The sequence below is a fragment of the Aethalodelphis obliquidens genome, unplaced genomic scaffold (assembly GCF_003676395.1).
Source record: "Aethalodelphis obliquidens isolate GAN/ISIS:26980383/991018 unplaced genomic scaffold, ASM367639v1 scaffold50, whole genome shotgun sequence".
Lineage (NCBI taxonomy): Eukaryota > Metazoa > Chordata > Mammalia > Artiodactyla > Delphinidae > Aethalodelphis > Aethalodelphis obliquidens.
Genome location: NW_020837994.1, coordinates 12,321,337 through 12,339,759, shown reverse-complemented (window position 1 = coordinate 12,339,759; position 18,423 = coordinate 12,321,337). Strand labels below are relative to the sequence as shown.

The following is an 18,423-nucleotide window of genomic DNA, read 5'->3' as shown; positions in this document are numbered from 1 at the left end:
TTAAAGAAGGAAAAATGAAAAGGGATCAATGTGGGTAGTGGTGGGGTTGATGCATTGAAGTTTATGATAAAGTCAAATAGTTTTTGCCATGGGACACTTGACCAAGGCAGCTGGAAAGTTAAAAGGTTATTGTCAGGATAAGGTGTCTGAATTTTGCCTTTTTCTTAAGTTGGGGGTAAGGGAGTAGGAGTGGGAGTAGGGATAATGTTGTTTCTTGGGGGGTGGGCAGTTAAGGTTAGGATCTGACTATGGGAATAGGGGTTGTGGTTAAGGGATTTTGCGATCAAGATGTTGGATTGGTTGTGCATGTTAAGATGTTGAAGTTAACTGAGAAAAACTGAGCCAGTATTCAAGTCTTCTGTGATGGAGGGGAAGTGACCAGGAGATCAAAAATTACTTCAGCAAGGAGAGGGAGGAAGAACTAAAAGGGGACTAACAGTGACTGATAAAACGAGAGTGTGATGTGTATGAGAATAAAGAAAGGGTTACAAAGAGGGAGTGGCGTCCTTATCCCAAACTCCAGTCAATGTAGTTTAATACCTGAGAGGATATAGGTGTCGGTGGGTTAACACATCTTCTGTGGGAGAGTTGTTGGACTAAAGCTGGTCAATAGCTGCCTATGTAAGGCAGTCCAGTGTTTGTTCTTTAAACTCTTGTTTTGTCCTGCAAAGCACTGTTTTTGCTTTTCATAGCTTAATTGTTTTTCTGGTATCTGGAGTTGTGGTTGAAGGGGTAGCTTAAGGTAGAACAGCTGTTTATAAGTATGGATCATTTGTAAATTAGGGAAAGCCTGTATATTTTTTGAAAGGGTCTTGTTCCTCTGCCAAAAGATTATGAAAAGCACTGTTTTGGAGTCTCATACACCTGCGTTTACATACTGACCCTAAAATGAATTTGTTTTCTGAACTTAGATAGTCATAACCTCCCTGAACCTAAAATTTCATGTCTATAAAATGGGACAAGACTGTCCAGAGGATTTTTGTGAGGATTTTAAAAACATACATCAGGCCCTTAATATGGAGCCTGATATATAATAAACACTTAGTGTTAGTTCTGCACCTTAACCCCAGTACCTCTTATATAGTGTTTTTGTTGTCAGTTTTGTAAAATTCTAGTTTATTTGGTACTGCTGATATTTCTCTATTTTTAGAAATATCTAAAGAAATATTTAAAGAAATCTTTTTGGAAATATTTAACAGAACATTTTATTAAAAACCATTCCTCTTAATTATCACTTATTTTAATGGCCAGATTAGAATGACTTGGTAAAATTGTTCTTTATTTTATAATAAAATAATTTTATTTTGATTTGAGTCACAAATAAAGTACCTTAAGTAAAGTGGTGCTCACCAAGACTTGTGTTCAACTGCAGACTCCATTGTGTCCTATTTAGTGATTTGAGGGAAATGATCTTTTTAAATTTATAATTAAAAAAAAAAATCTGTAAAACTGCCCTTTACACACATATGAGTGGTGTGAGGATCAGACGATTTTCTCATGTAAAAAGTATAGTATAAACTTGGCTATATAATGCAAACTTTTATTTTTATGTCTCATGCTTTACATCTTCTTTTTAGTTATAAACGAGCACCTTGATATTGGACATAACGGTGTTTCCTGTTTTTGTTTTCTCTATATGATTTCTATTGATACTTGAGGTTTCAGGTTCAATAATGACTTAAAAACATGCGATGGAGCTTACCTGGTGGCACGGTGGTTGAGAGTCCGCCTGCCGATGCAGGGGACACGGGTTCGTGTCCCGGTCCAGGAAGATCCCACATGCCGCGGAGTGGCTGGGCCTGTGAGCCATGGCCGCTGAGCCTGCACATCCGGAGCCTGTGCTCCGCAACGGGAGAGGCCACAGCAGTGACAGGCCCGCGTACCGCAAAAAAAAAAAAAAAAGTGATAAAAACATGCGATGTTTTGTAGCACCTTGTTCTCTGTTTAAATAGAGAATCAGATGGGAGTTCAAAATGTAGATTTAATAACAAACTCATTTTTTTTTTTTTAAACAGGGCTGATGGAGTTATGAGAACAATGAACACAGAAAAACTCCTAAAAACTGTACCAATTATTCAAAATCAAATGGATGCCCTTCTTGATTTTAATGTAAGTTGATTGCATAAATGCTTTTATAATTTGAGATTTTAAAAATTATATCATTTTAATTGGTCAGAGTTTTTATTCTCAAGTTATCATAGACTAATTTTTTCACACTAATATCCTATTTGCCTAAGGATTTTCTGTAAATGTGGTCCCAAACCAGATTACTTTCCGTTTTTATAATTGTTTTAGATTTACTCTGATTTCTTTGGTGGTGCTTCTCTAACCCCCAAATTATAGGGTATATAAGCTAAAGAAAGTGATGGAGAGATGAAGAGATTGATGTGAAAATCTACTTTCTTTTGATAATGGTTTTTAGATATTAAAAATGTATAAAGATTTTCTTTATGATAAGCTAACTTAATATTTCACTTTTTGTCTGCATTGTAGAACTCAAAGCATGACAGTTATTGAGAAATAAAGGGAAGTTCAAATATACTTGTAACAACATGTTATATAGCTATTGCCCAAGGATGTTGTGTTCCCTGGGATTTTTGTTTTCATGACTGTTACTTGAACCAAATTGCCAGCTTTGTCATTTGTTTGTAATATGTTAGGTGTTAGCATTTACAAGTCTTTTCTTTTTTGGTTCATCTAGCTTAGAGACATTGTATTTTAGAGCTTGTAAGTGCAAGTTAGTGATTGGAACTGTGACAGTTTTATGCTGAAATTGATTTTCCTTTAATGGTATGCTATTAATTGGTAGTCTTAAGCTTCTGGAGGGCAGGGACCGGGTCTTCTTTTTCCCTGCTGTGTCTCCATTGTCAGTAGTGTGTGGCACATAGATAGTGTTCAGTAAACATTCAATAAATGAATCCTGAAGGTGCTTTATAGACTAGAACAGGTTCTCAAACCAGTATTTTTTTGTAGGCTTGTGAACTGAGAACATTTTTAAATGGTTGCAAATAATACAAAGAATATTTTTAAATTTTTAAATAGTTGCAAATAATAAAAAAAAGAATATTTTTAACAGGTGAAAAGTATATGAAGTTTATTTTTCAGTGTCCACAATTGTGTTTTTAGAACAGGCTCATTGGTTACATGTTGTCTGTGGCTGCTTTTTTTGATGTAATAACGGGATTGAGTAGTTGTGACAGAGACCATATGGCCTGCAAGTCTAAAATACTCATGATCAGGCCCTTTACAAAAAAGTTTGCTGGCCCCTAGTCTACATGACAGGGGATTAATGTAACTACTGAGCTTTATTTTGGTTTTTATAGAGAAAGGGTCCAACCATGAATTTTTTTTTTCACTTAATTTATTGTGGGTACCTTTATAAAATTGCATATTCTTTTCAGTGTCTATTATACTGCATTGTGTGTAACAACTTATATGATCCTCCTGTTGATAAATATTTAGGGTATTTTGGTTTTTTAATTCAGAAAATAAATGGAGAAAAAAAACAAGTGGGAGGGACACTACGTACTCTGTGTGTGTTAGGTAATAGTGTATCTACACATTTATAAACCTACTTCTATAGGGTTAATGCCTAGGAAAAGAATTTGGTGGTTCAAGGACATAAACATTTAAATTTTTTTTTTTTTAAGGAATACTAACTTTATTTATTTTGGCTGCATTGGGTCTTCATTGCTGCGCGGGGGCTTTCTGTAGTTGGGGCGAGCCGGGGCTACTCTTCGTCGTGGTTCACGGGCTTCTCTTGTTGCGGAGCACTGTCTCTAGGTGTGCGTGCTTCAGTAGTTGCCGAGTGTGGCCTCAGTAGTTGCAGCTCACAGGTTCAGTAGTTGTGGTGCCCGGGCTCAGTAGTTGTGGCTCGTGGGCTGTAGAACGCAGGCTCAGTAGTTGTGGCACATGGGCTTAGTTGCTCTGCGGCATGTGGGATCTTCCTGGACCAGGGATCAAACCCATGTCGCCTGCATTGGCAGGTAGATTCTTAACCACTGCGCCACCAGGGAAGTCCCAGCATTTAAATTTTTAAGAAATTTAAATTTTGCCAACTTAACACTCCAAAAGGGTTGAGCTAGTCACTTGTCAAAAGGTGCCTGTTTTTCTTCATCCTTATCTGTATAGAATAATACCTTGGTTTTGATTATCTTGATACCTACTAGTCTGGTGCTCAAGAAAGGATAGTTCAGGAATTTAATTTGATTATTTTAATTTACTTGATCAATGAAGTTGAACTTCTTTTCACATGTTATTAGCTGTATGTATTTTTTATTTTGTGAATTGTCTTATAGAATTCTCTCTATGATGGAAGTCAACCTTGTCAGATATTCTGCAAATATTTACCAGTTGGTTGCTTACCATTCAGTTTTGTGCTTATATTTTTCTATACCTAACAAGGTAACTATCATGTACTTAGATATCTAAAAAGGAATTTAAGATAAATTTGGTTTATCCTTTTGATTCTTTCTTTAAGATAAAACTAAAGGTGTTTCTTGTATTTCTTGGTAAACAAATAAGTGCTTTTTTTGTTAAAGCATAATTCACTAATAATAATAAATATTGATCATTTATTTGTAAAGTACTGCATCAGGCTGTTTACACTCAGTATATCATTTAATTCTCCCAGTAACTGTGTGAGGTAGAAATATTATTATAACCATTATGAAGGTGAGCTTGTTTGTAATATTGGGAAAAGTTATATTTTTAAAATATATATATTCTGCCTAGCTTAACTCAGTGCCTTGGTGATTGTAGTAGCCATTTAATAAATATTTTTTGATTTATAAATATTCAGTAAATTCTTCATGACTCAGAGTGAACTTCTACCTAGAAATGGGCTTTATTTTGCAGTTAGAAGTATTTAATGTTGAATTGAACTTAAAAAACTTTTGAGATGTAGCCTAAGAATTTCAAGAGTTAAAGGGTACTTTTGTTCTCAATGACTTATTTCTGAACTAAATTGAATGTTGTAGGATTTGTGTTTGTAGCTTTTAAATAAATCTGAACTCTTTGATCAAGATTTTTGCACTATATGGCTATAACTGATTGCTAGAGATAAATGTCTTCCTCTCATACACCTAAATGTTTGAATTCATTGTATTTTAATTTGAAGGAAGTAATTGTCATTTTAAAACAAAACATTAGCTAATCTTTCTTTTTGTTTTTCCAGGTTAATAGCAATGAACTTACAAATGGGGTAATAAATGCTGCCTTCATGCTCCTGTTCAAAGATGCCATTAGACTGTTTGCAGCGTACAATGAAGGAATTATTAACCTGCTGGGTAAGTATTTCTATAGTTAAATAACATTTTATTTCTTATCTTGTGTCATATAGTAAATAATATTGTCTAAGTTGTTACTTAAAGCTGCCTAAAAATCCACTGAGATATAGTCATTCATTGTAACAATTCGGAGAAAAGAATTTTATATCTGACTACATATGCTAAGTGATTAAATACTTATACAACTAGAATGTTCAGCTAGATGAATTTTGTATTTTTTAGATATATCTTTTTTTCTATCAGTTTTATTATTTTTAGAAATACAAAAATTTCATAAAAATTAAGTTGGAATTTTCTGTCTCAGGAAAATCATTTCCTCACAATTTACTCCAAAATGAACTTTAACTGTAAAATTGGTATTTTATTCTAAACTTAATTTTCAGATTGCTAATTATTTTAAAATAATTAAACACGCATTTTTAAGGATGCTTTTTACTTTTGAGGCATTTCAGGAATGTGGTGCTTTACTGTGTATTCAGTATATATGGAATGCAGTTAATTTCGCCTAGAGATGCTAGTTTTTTTAATGGGATTTGGTTGGAGTAGACAATTAACAGTCTGCCAAGTGTGCCAAAGTATCAAGTGTCAGATGTGAAATATTCCAATGTAATTGTTCTCCCTTTTCAGTACTTTTTTTTTTTTAGAATTTATTTAAATTTGTTTTTCATAGGCTGGCTTAACACAGACTCATTCAGGGATGCTTTAGTCTATGGAGATAGGGAAATAAGGTTGTTGTTTTTTTTAACAAGTGAAAAATGGAAAGTTTTCTTTTCTACAAAGTTTTGGAAGGCATAGTCTCCCACCCTGTGATTGGTATAAATTAAGCTCTTTACTGCTGTTTATATATTAAGTTAAATTAGCTTTCCAAGTGACATTTGGACGTGGAAAAGTTGCCATCTTTCTTTCTTTCTTTCTTTTTTAATTATTTATTTTTTGGCTGTGTTGGGTGTTTGTTGCTGCATGTGGACTTTCTCTAGTTGCAGTGAGCGGGGGCTACTCTTCGTTGCGGTGCGCAGGCTTCTCGTTGCAGTGGCTTCTCTTGTTGAGGAGCATGGACAATAGGAGCGCGGGCTTCAGTAGTTGTGGCACATGGGCTCAGTACTTGTGGCTCACGGGCTTAGTTGCTCCGTGGCATGTGGGATTTACCTGGACCAGGGATCGAACCCATGTCTCCTGCATTGGCAGGCGGATTCTTAACCACTGTGCCACCAGGGAAGCCCCCATCTTTCTTTATCATTAGTAAGAATATTTGGAAATAGATGTTAGCACTGTTTTAAATGGAGTCAAATGTGATCTGTATTAACATGCAAGTATATATTTAGGGAATTGTGAGGGAAGAAATATTGTAGAACATATTAGTAATATGAGTAAAGTCATAATTTCTTAGTTTTTAATATAACAGCATCTCTATTTTAATTTGCTTTAAATATCTAAGCTTATTTAACACTATTTTTTCTGTAGGGTGAATGTGTTCTCTGAGACATCAATATAATCTCTTTAGAGCTGTTTTAAATCTTTTTCCTTTTTGAGTGTTATATTTTGAAGTGAATAAAAGTATATTTACATCTACTTTTTGCAGAAAAATATTTCGATATGAAAAAGAACCAGTGCAAAGAAGGTCTTGACATCTATAAGAAGTTCCTGACTAGGATGACAAGAATCTCAGAGTTTCTCAAAGTTGCAGAGGTAAACTGTCTTTAAGTGACTGTATCTCTTAAGTTGCTTTTTTTGTCTTTAAGCGTGCATTTCAAAGAAATCAGTCTATATCCAAGTGAAAGAAGTGTCAAATATAGTAAGGTATATATTCAATTATATCACTATGCAATATTGAATTCTGTGCTATGGTATGAATATGATATAATATTGAATAAAAAATTTCCTGTATATTTAATTCAGTATTGAATACTGAAAAGTAATCTATTTTTAAATTGTTTATTTCTCTATAAAATCAAGTAGGTGGCAGTGACTTTTATGTTTGGAATTGGCCATGTATTGTAGAAGATTTATTCTATTCAATATGGTAGAGAATATTCTATGTTAGTGCAAGTCTCTTTTCTCCAGCGAGAGTTGCAGCTGGAGCCACATTGTTCAAAATGTTTTGTTCCCTTCAGAAGTGAATATAGTGCATTTATTGTTTGTCATTGATTATGAAAACCATGAACGTAGGTTATAGGATAATCTAATTTTACAAATCGGTTTAAAAAATAATTTTCTGCGACTGTCACAGAAGGTAGTTGTGGTAATGCTTGTGGGCATTATCTTGCTTGCACAGAGGCGGCACTTGAAGTGTTTTTGTTTGTTTTCCCTTTCTCTGCCCTCTATGCATTACCACCAGAGGTGTCTTGCTAGGATAATTCTAGAAGATGAATAGACTATATAACTGATTAATAATATCAAAGTAGTTAATCTGAAACTAGCAAGTTGGTGATTCTAGCTCTATTACCGTAGTGATGTTTTATTCTGTAGCAGATGGAATAGGATAGAAAAGGATGACGAAAGATTTCTTCTTTCTTTGAAGAAAATAGCTTTGTGGTGTTAATCAGCTATTTTGTGAAGTGTACTGAAATTTATTTTGGATTTAAAGTATCTCTCAAGGAGAAATCAATGGTTTTTTTCCCCCATTTCTTTAGGGTCAGTCACATACTAAAACCAGAAAAAGGTAGTGTTTATGCTATGATTCTAGCAAATTCCTTAAATAAAGTTTTAGTTTGTTGGCTTTTCCCTTTGGCTTCTTTTCTTTCATGAGGCGGTCTTTGGGCTAGCAATTTCATTATGAGACCTTAGTTCTTGGAGTAAAGACACAAATAACTGGGACTTCCCTGGTGACGCAGTGGTTAAGAGTATGCCTGCCAATGCAGGGGACATGGGTTTGATCCCTGGTCCGGGAAGATCCCACATGCTGCGGAGCAACTAAGCCCATGCGCCACAACTACTGAGCCTGTGCTCTAGAGCCCGTGAGCCACAACTACTGAGCCTGCGTGCCTAGAGCCCATGCTATGCAACAAGAGAAGCCACTGCAATGAGAAGCCCGCACACTGCAACGAAGGGTAGCCCTCGCTGCCCGCAATTAGAGAAAGCCCACGCGCAGCAACGAAGACACAGCGCAACCAAAATAAATAAAAATAAATAAAGTCAAAATGATACTTAAAAATGAAAAAAGACACAAGTAACCTTTTTAAATGTGTTTGAAGAGGACAAATATATCAATTAGCTCTTAAGATCTTAGTATGAATTATTTTATCAAATTTTCTACTGCTGTCATTCTGGGACTGGCCCTTGAGAGGTTGAGAAAAGGAAGAGAGAATGATTAGAAAAAGAAATATAGTCATATAGTCATGGGAGGGAAAAGAATTTTTAAATTTGGGTGTTGTAATAAATAGAAATGGTTCTTATCTTTTTTGCTAGAAATTACCTAGTACCTGAACATCATGAAAGTGTATGGGGATTGCTTTGTGGTGACAGTTATATCCTGGTTAAATATCACTTGGTATTTGTATAAAACCTGACCTGCTTAAGTGAACATAGGTTTTAAAAATTGTTATCTGTGGTGATTGCCAGGGAAAGCATACTATATGGAGAGAGAGTCATTGTCATTAGGTTTGTTCCTTTAACTTCTTCTTATGCCCCAGGGGACTTGTTCATGGTCAGCCTTTCTCATTCTTGGTGTAATGTTTTTGTCATAGAAGTGATGGATTTTTCAGATTGTGACAAGGTGGTTTATATAGGTGTTTAGAAGATGTGGAGATGGTAACTTAAGAGCCTTGTTGAATTTCCAACTCTTATTCCCCTCCTGTTAGAACTTGTAGAGCCATCAGACAACACCTGTGTCCTTGGAAGTACTGAATGATATCTGTGGGGATTAAATATTCTTCTAATTTTAAAGAATTCTTTCTAAAATATTGCTCATAGTACTAGTCATAAATGTCATTTTCTAAATTTTACTTATAAAACACCCTATTGTAATTTTATCTATTAAATACAATGCTTCTTCTTCTTACAGCAAGTTGGAATTGACAGAGGTGATATACCAGACCTTTCACAGGTAAGTATTGTTATAATACCAATCACTGCCTGCTATATTCTGCTAGGTATGAAGGGTACAAAGATGAATAATATGCAGCCTCTGCTGTCAAGGAGATCAGTGTAATTTTTCTTGACAGATTTTAACATTTTGATATATTGCTGACAATTGTTCTAACATTATTACAGTATAAAATGATCTTATACAGGATTTATTTTTCCTGTTTTAAACCTTCCACTTTGGCTCTTTGGCTCAGGTAAATATATTAAATGGGATAAACCTCAGAACATGATGTTGGGTTAAGAGAGCAGGCTTTGTCTAAGTTTGAGTCCTGGCTGTTCCACTAGCTGGCCCTGTGATTTGGAGAAGTTCTCTCTATGGTTCAGTTTCATCTCTAAAATGCAGATATTACAATATCCATTTCATTAGGTAGTTTGGAGGATTAAATGAGTTAATACCTAAAAAACAATTAGAGCATTAAGTACTCAATGTTAGCTATTATAATATTATTTTTATCATCATTATCTTCTAAAAATTTCTGGGAAGGAAACTTTAAACCTGAAGTTCTGGCCTTTTCTGGTGTTTGTGTACTGAGCATTAAGAATGAAAGTACCTGGCATAAACTATCCTTATGTATCAAGGTTCTTACTGTTTTTCTCTGTACTCACTTGTTCTAATTCATCCCTTTGATCACCAGGCTAAGAGTATGCACTAGATTTAGTTATGGATTATATGTAAATAAAAAATTTCTGCATATGCCCACATGAGATAATTGATGTCATTAAGATTAAGCACATTACTGTAGGCTAAAAGTGAGAAGAGTCATTGTTTGAACAATAGTAGTATAAGCTAATTTGGCAGTTTCAGATAAGCCATTACCCCATTTGTCATGTCAGCTTCACCTATTTTTGTTTAAAAAGCATCAGCCTCAGGCCAGACTGTTATTATGTGTCTGTACTTTAATATTCATGGTATTGTGATTGGGTAGGGTTGGCCAGCCTCTGACCTTCCTCCGTCCCTCCCTCTTCATTGATGATCTCTGAATGATTCAGAAAATTTTCAAGTGAATTAAAACAAAGCTTTTTATACTTAAGGGAAGATGGTAGTTAAACACAAGAGAGGAAATTTGAGATTATTTATTCTTTTTTTGTTTGTTATAAATTGCTCTTTTCAGGATGTGAAGCATCACATTTCCTTCACTCTTTGTAATGTGGGTTTGACTTTTAAAGAACAGCCAGATACATTTAGAAGGGATTTGGGAAATAGTTTATTAATTATCATAACTAGGTAGTTTAATATTTGTAAGCACAGCTTAAACCCTTCAGAAAAAATTAAAGTACACTTTAAATGACCACAGTTTTAATTTAGGATTCTGTAGCATAGTAGTTAGTATCTAGGCTTTCAGATCGGACAAACCTTGCACACTATGTTAGCTCCTGCTATGTATCAGATATGTGATCTGGGACAAGTTGCTTAATTTTCAGTTTCAGGTTGTTTATTTGTAAAATGGATATGTAGTAGTGTGTTTCTCATAGAGTCAGTGATTACATATAAGGTAGCTTGCACAGTGCCTGTGGTGTTACAGGAGCTTTTTAAATGTTAACCGCTATTGTTAACAATAGCTCTTGGGACAGTAGTTGGCCTGCTGATTTATTGGGGTTGAGGGAGTGCACATGTGTTCTCAGATCAACAAAGAAGTCAATGTTTTCTACCATATCTTTCTTGTGCTAAGGTCTTGATATGTAGAGAGAAAATACAGGATGAAGGAAATTGTTCAGGTCATAATTGGCAGAGAAGTTGGCTAGTATTGTCTCTTGCAACTGCTTTTGGATCTCTGTAATTGAGAAACTCTATCTGAAATCCTAAAGAATATTTGATGTAAGTGAATGCCACTGATGTATTTGCTTCACTTAAAAATAGTGAAAAATTCCTTTTCAACTCACAGAAAAGATTTCCTTTTGAAAGTAATTAACTGTTCATATTAAGTTGAGATTTGATATATAGACTGAAGGTTTAAAGCTAGTCTTTAAAAAAAATTGAGGTAAATATCTATTTGAATGAGGATTGATAACCATTAACACTTGTGTAATCAACACCCCATTCAAGATATAAATCAGTTGCATCACCCCAATCCTCCTGTCCCCCTCCAGTCACTCCCTAATCCGCTCCACACAAATAACTATTTTGAATTCTAATAGAATAATTTGTATCAGATTTTGAATTTAATATAAATGGAATCATGCAACTATTTTCATATCTGGCTTCTTTTGCTCATCATAATGTTTTGAGATCTGTCCATATTGTTGAATATACCATTGATTAATTCTTTTTAATTGCTGAATAGTATTGCATCATGTCAATTTACCACAATTTTGTTTATCTGTTTTCTAAATTGGAAAATTTGGAAATTTGCAGTTTTTTAACTATCATAAATAAAGCTGCTTAAAACATTCTTGAACAAGTCTTGTGGAGATAACATTTGTCTCTCTCTTGAATAAATAGCTAGGAATAGAATTGGGTAATTAAGGTAGTTGTATATTTAACTTTATTTTTTTTAAAAACCCATAGTTTTTTCAAGGTGGATGTACTCCCACCAGCATTGTATGACAGTTGCATTTGTTTTATATCTTCATCAACATTTGATATTACTAGTCTGTCTAACTTTAACCATTCTAGTGGGTAAGAAGTTATATCTCACTGTGATTTCAGTTTTTGTTTCCTTGATGTTAGTCTTCAGTTTCATTTGTCAATAACTATTCAGAAATAGTGTTTGGACATTTTCAGTTACTCAGTGAGTAGTTATTAAGTACCAGGACCATGCTCAACAGTATGTCTGATTTTTAGGGTTGTGTTTCTATTTAAAATTTAAATAAGTTAAATATAGAAAATTCTAAGATTCTCTTAATGTTTCATGTTCACATAGTCTTAGTTTTTATATCTTTATGTTTGTTAATACTCCTTACCAGGTCATACTTACGTAATAAAAATAATAGTGTCATTCTTAGGTGGCTGAAACTACACTGTTAATTAGATCATGAGGAATATACCTATTTATTTTTATTGCTCTCCTGTGTTAGATGATACTTGATTTATTTTGACGAAAGAAAATCTTAATATTTGTACAATTTTAGGCCCCCAGCAGTCTTCTTGATGCTTTGGAGCAACATTTAGCTTCCTTGGAAGGAAAGAAAATCAAAGATTCTACAGCTGCAAGCAGGTACATTATTCTTTGTGGGGCAAAGAACAGTAGTGATGTTTCTGAGAAAGTAGATGAGTCTAGCTGAAGTTCCAAGTTATTGAACTTCTCTTTATCTTGATTTAACCATTTGTAAGTCGATTTAATAATAGTATCAACCTCAGAGAGTTGCTGTTAAGGATTAACACATGTAAGTTTTGGGGATAGTTCTTAATTTTCAGTAAATGTCAGCATCTGTTAAGATGATGGCAGTGAAAACTACGTGGTTTAGAATGGTGTTCATAGTGTCAGTATTTCTCTTTAAGATGAAATGCATAGGTTCATATGGTGTATTATAATTACAAGATGCCTTTTTTTACAGATTTGACTAACCCTCACAATAGCCCTGTGAAGTATGCAGTAGTAATTCTGGGACTCAAACCTAGGATGTCTGACATAAGATTTCATCATCTTTCTCTAATGCCAGTTTATGGGGTTGACTGTGGACATATTTTAATCATTCTATTAGACTTTTAGCTGATTTCCAAGACCAAGACCAGCAAATTGAAAGTAATATACATCATCGCTTATTGACCTTGTAACGTGATTTTTGTGTTGGTTAGTAACTTGAGTAATTCTCATGTTTTCTTATGAAGATTTCCTTTTAGCAGTATGAAGAAGAAATTTGTATGAAGTATGATGAGAACTCTTCTTCTTTTTGATTGTTGTTTCAGAACTTTTTTTTTTAGCAACAAAATTTAAGTAATTTGTAAAGGAAAATGTCATTACTGGATTTTAATGCTTTTTAATTGTAGATTTGTTCTTTGGATTTTCTAGTAGGTTTTTAGAAGTATAAGCCAAGTTATAAGGTCCGATTATTTGCGAAAGTAATGAAAAATATAGCCAGGTAGCTCAGGTACACCGATGTACCTCATATGTTTTTTAACATAAAATTTTCTGGGTTTCTTGTATTTCTTCATAGCAGTATTACTCTTCCTTTGTCTTCTGAGTTATATCTTTATATTGGCTCATTTATAAAATTGATTTTACATAAAACTTAGTTTTTCCACTTGTGTGCTTAGAGTAGAAATTAATGGTGTTTGGTGTGTGAGAAAGGGAAAATTAGTAGCAGTCACTGAGGAGTAGTTTCCTGTTAGAATTCTTTACCACACATGTTTATTTTGCCTAGGATTAATAACATTGGGGAATTAAATGTTGGGGTTTATGATCTGGATAAGGTTTTGATATAAGAGAAATGAGGTGGTTTGCTGTGAATCCATCAGTAAGGGATGATGTATTGTGCATATATAATATGTTTGAAAAGAAAATTCTAGCTTGGCAAAAGGGTAGCAGACAGAAAGGGGGAGCCAGATGGACCAGTGACTGGAATGAAACTGATCTTCCTTTGAGAGAACCTGTGGATCCTCTGGGAATAACATCTTTGGGTGTTATTATAAGGGAAACATACCTAGACATACATTATTTATTGCTGGTACTTATGTTTTAGTATTCTGTAGTAGTACTGCCAAACCCAGGCTGTACATTAGCAGAAGATCATTTTCTATGAGAAATTCAATACTTTTTACACATCAGGGTTTTCCTAGAAGTATGTGAGCTCTTCTCTAATTGCATTGGTTCCCTACCTTGGGGCTTGGAAGAGGCAATGTCCCTCACCTTTACTGTGAACCCTTTCCAAAGTCTAACACTTAACTTTAAAAAAATAAATGAATGTATGTGTAGATCAACTAATTTCTAATAATCCTCTAGGTCAGTGGGTAGAATATTTCATCTGAAGTATGGGTTTTGACTCCATAAGTTTAGTTCATAATTATGGTGCCTATCCATGGCTAGCTTGCTAGACCATTTCATAACCAGTGAAATAAATGTTTGGCAAAATACCAAATTACCTTTGTCTGATTATCCAAGGGCAACAACACTTTCCAATGCAGTCTCTTCCCTGGCAAGCACTGGCCTGTCTCTTACCAAAGTGGATGAAAGGGAAAAGCAGGCAGCATTAGAGGAAGAACAGGCTCGTTTAAAAGCTTTAAAGGTAGGTGTGTGCATTCTCTTTATTTGGAAAAACAAGTATAGGCGTTCATAAAGTAACCGGGACTTCTGTACAGACTAACAGTATTTAATAAATATTTGTACAAATGGGGTGACATTCAGTAGTCTAATTTTTCATCCTGACATTGAATGACTGGCAAAACAGAGAATACCTTTCTGCTATCAAAACAAAATTAGAAAATGCTTTTTTTTTTCAGAGGCCATACAAACAAATCTGGTTTCTGGATTCCTTATGGTAGTTCCCTTTCTCAACAGGAACAGCGCCTAAAAGAACTTGCAAAGAAACCTCATACCTCTTTAACAACTGCAGCCTCTCCTGTGTCCACCTCAGCAGGGGGTATAGTGACTGCACCAGCCATTGACATATTTTCTACCCCTAGTTCTTCTAACAGGTAGGTGGAGTGGTTAATGATTACCTTTGAATACTTAGGCTTAAAGACTTCTAACAGAAATTTTGCAGAGTTTTTCAGGTTTAGTTTGATACATGATTTTGTAATCATAAATTCACACAAAGGAGGTAGTGATAAATGGTGGTAGTGGTATAATAGCTAAATATAAAGTGAAAGACTTTATATTTCAAATATTTAAGAAATGGGATATGGCTAAATGATAGACTTATACCAATTGGAAAGGTGGTGGTATACCAGTTGGAAAGGTGGTGGGTTATCTCTGGGCAAACGTTTCATTGTAAAAAAATTAACTATAGTTAAACACATTTGTGAAGTGTCTAATGGTTCAAGACCCTGTATATAACTCTTGGATATGTATGTATGATATGTATTTCAGGATAGCCTTTCATTGGATGTTAAATGTTTTTCATATCTAGTCCCTGGTGTTAAACTCAAACTCAGTAATCTGCAACACAATAAGAGTTTAGTTGCCAGATTTCTGTGGTATTGAAGCTTACCAGCCCAACTTCAAGCTGCTTAACAATAGGAATATTATATTTCCAGGCAAATTGGAATAACTGGATTTTTCTAAATTCCTCCTATGTTTTACCTCAGAGTGGTTTAGAGAAATTTGAAATTCAGATTCTGGTTTGAATCCTGGTTTATTTATTTCTTAATCTTTTTTTTTTTTTTAAACCTCAGTTTCCAAGCAAGATAATGTATGGTGTAAGTCAGTGGTTCTCAGTCTTTACCTAACATTAGAATCACCTGGAGGGTTTATTAAACCACAGGTTTCTGGGCCCCACCTGCAGGGTAAGGCCCAAGAATTTTCATTTCTGCCAGGGTCACAGGATCACTAGTATAGGGTTTAACACAGTGCTTAGTGCATGGTAAATGCTACATAGAGAGTGATGGGGTGTTTTGTTTGCTTGTGTTTCTTTGATTTTGTTGTTGTTGCTGTTTATTTTATTAACTCATCCTTAAATGGTCTTCCCTTCCACCTACCGACTCCTGTCACAGCTCAGTGTAACTTTTACTAACTCAGCTGCTACCTGCTCTCTGAAGTCTTAGTAGATGTTGAATTTAGCTATGTGTTTCTCTTTCAGCTTTATCTTTTTGTTTGTTTTGATTTTTGTATAATACCTTCCTTAGTCCCCAGTAACACTGAACCATTAAGTGTCAAGTTTTTCACTTAGGGACCTTAAAAAGAAGTCTGTCTTAGTAGGGTGGGGGGATGGGGGTAAATGGAAAAGAATGTTGACAGTTTGAGGATGAAACAAATTATTAGATAAAGAACTAATCTTTTTATTTCACTTAGTACCCTCAACATTTTCACCTTTTTAACAGTAATTGAGGACAAACCTACAGCCTATTACAGAATGCTTATTGCATATTCTGTATTTTTCCCCAAAGCACTAAATGCATTTGTATTTTGATTTATCTACTTATAAAACTACGTTTTACATCTGAAAGATATGTCTTCAAAACTTTTGTTTTTGAATAAGTGTAAGTTAAAAATAATCTATGCTGAGATACACATAATGCCTCAATTCATGGAAACTGGGATCTTTTTTTGTGTTGTTCCTTAATCACGTAACACGAAATATATTACGTAAGTAGTACTCCCCTAGAGTTATGTAATGGGGTGGCTTCGTTGTAAATTTATATCATATATGCATGTATAAGTTTTTCCATGTATTGTTGGTATGTTGTTTGATATTTGAAGCAATAAAGGTAAGGTTAACAGGTATTTTACTTTGTAGGAGTATTAGTGTTGCAAATTTAATTGAAGTTTTTTTGAAGATTAAGAAAACAAATTTCTTTCAAAAAAAATTAATTGCCATGACGTTTCATATTTTAAAATTATGTTGTTTAGGTTCTAGGTTCTTTTCAATAAAGAAATTAGTTTTTTCCTGGGGAAGTCATTGATTCTTTCCAGAAGGGCTATTATTATTTGAATCCTATGTAAACTTAAGATATGGTACTTGAATAATTTTCCAGGCCTCCTTAGAAATATGCTGTTACGTGAGGGGTATGCAACTGTTATCTTGTTGCACCTGTTTTTCCTTTGGAGATTTATATTATTGGGACTCTTTTTTCACTTTTCTTTTTAATGTTTTTATTTACCGGGGTGGATGAGGGGAGTGGCTAATGTAGCAAAGTTTATCTAATAAATAAAGCATCTTTTCAAAATATCTTCCTAGCACATCAAAGCTACCAAATGATCTGCTTGATTTGCAACAGCCAACTTTTCACCCATCTGTACTTCCTATGTCAGCTGCTTCTCAGGTAGCAAGTACATGGGGAGGTAAGCATTAATGAACTTACTTTGTATGTTGTATAGGCATCTCCCTTCCCCATTCTGTGGGGTTTACTTGCCTTACACTTGATACATGAGTACTTGAAAAATATTAATATGACAGTGAAGTTGTTTTGCCCCTTGAAGACATTTCCATTCATTTATAAATGCAATTTTGGAATGTATGTTCAATTAAATTATGAAATGAAGTTTAATGAAGATGAAAAAGGACCAAATATATGTTTAGTTGTGAAATCATTCTTTCAATGTTGAATTTCTGTTCTATTACCCAAAAATATGTAATGGTTATCTTACCTTTGGTATATAAAAAAAAATTTACTTGCAGAGGGGAAAACTCATCTAATAAAAGTTCTAATAAAATTCGGATGGTGTTATCAGGCAGTGCACTAGCTTCTCTGCAGGAATGTCATGACAAACTTTATGCTACTTGTATTTAAAATGTTGATTTAATTCAGACCTGCAAGATTTTGGTATTCAAAGAATTTTTCCCCTAGTACCAACAGGAAAGTTTGCTGACCTTGAGTAGTTCTTTGATCTTAAGGTGACCATATTATGATCATGACCTGGCATCTTTGAAGGAATGAGCCTAGTCCATGTCAGTTTTTAAGCAGTTTTGCTTAGACACTTAGTATGTTTTCAAATCATTTCCTTTGTTTGGTTTTGGTACTTCTGTTTGTTTTTATGTAAGTATCAATATTATTTTATAAACACTGAAAAATTATTTGGGAGGGAAAGATACTCTGAGAAAGGACACTGTCTAGAGAACCGTTAGAGAATGGCAAGCTACCTTAACATTTATGTTGGTCACATGTAAAATCGGAATTGACTAGCTTACTTCTCATAGCAGGATTCATTGTTCTAGTGAGTTTTTATGGTGTATTCGACTTTTTCATCTTTATTTCACTGATTTGAGTTAATAACTTTTTAGGGGTTTTTTAATAGTTATTTCTTAAGACTATATTTTATATAATAGAATGTAAACTATGTGAAGGGAAGAGCTCTAAAATGTTTTGTTGAGTGATATATCCCTGATGCCTAGAACACTTATTGATATATAACATGTACTTTGTAAATATTTGTTGAATGATTAGACGTTTTCTTTTTTGGGGGGCAGGTTATTTGTGGTTCAAGACAGGGCAGGGAACAGGAATAGTGAAACACTA

The 18,423-nt window shown here is 34.2% G+C and overlaps 1 protein-coding gene across 21 annotated transcripts in view; it reads left to right on the top strand.

Annotated features, from left to right (window-relative positions):
• Positions 1–18,423, top strand: part of PICALM (phosphatidylinositol binding clathrin assembly protein) — a 106,372-nt gene that overhangs the window by 52,744 nt on the left and 35,205 nt on the right. For all 21 annotated transcript variants that reach the window (XM_027083590.1, XM_027083582.1, XM_027083603.1 and 18 more), the window contains 8 exons: positions 2,016–2,109; positions 5,177–5,288; positions 6,868–6,974; positions 9,289–9,330; positions 12,441–12,526; positions 14,411–14,534; positions 14,807–14,943; positions 17,145–17,248. In XM_027083590.1, the coding sequence (XP_026939391.1) occupies positions 2,016–2,109; positions 5,177–5,288; positions 6,868–6,974; positions 9,289–9,330; positions 12,441–12,526; positions 14,411–14,534; positions 14,807–14,943; positions 17,145–17,248 (806 nt within the window). The remainder of the gene's footprint in view (positions 1–2,015; positions 2,110–5,176; positions 5,289–6,867; positions 6,975–9,288; positions 9,331–12,440; positions 12,527–14,410; positions 14,535–14,806; positions 14,944–17,144; positions 17,249–18,423) is intronic.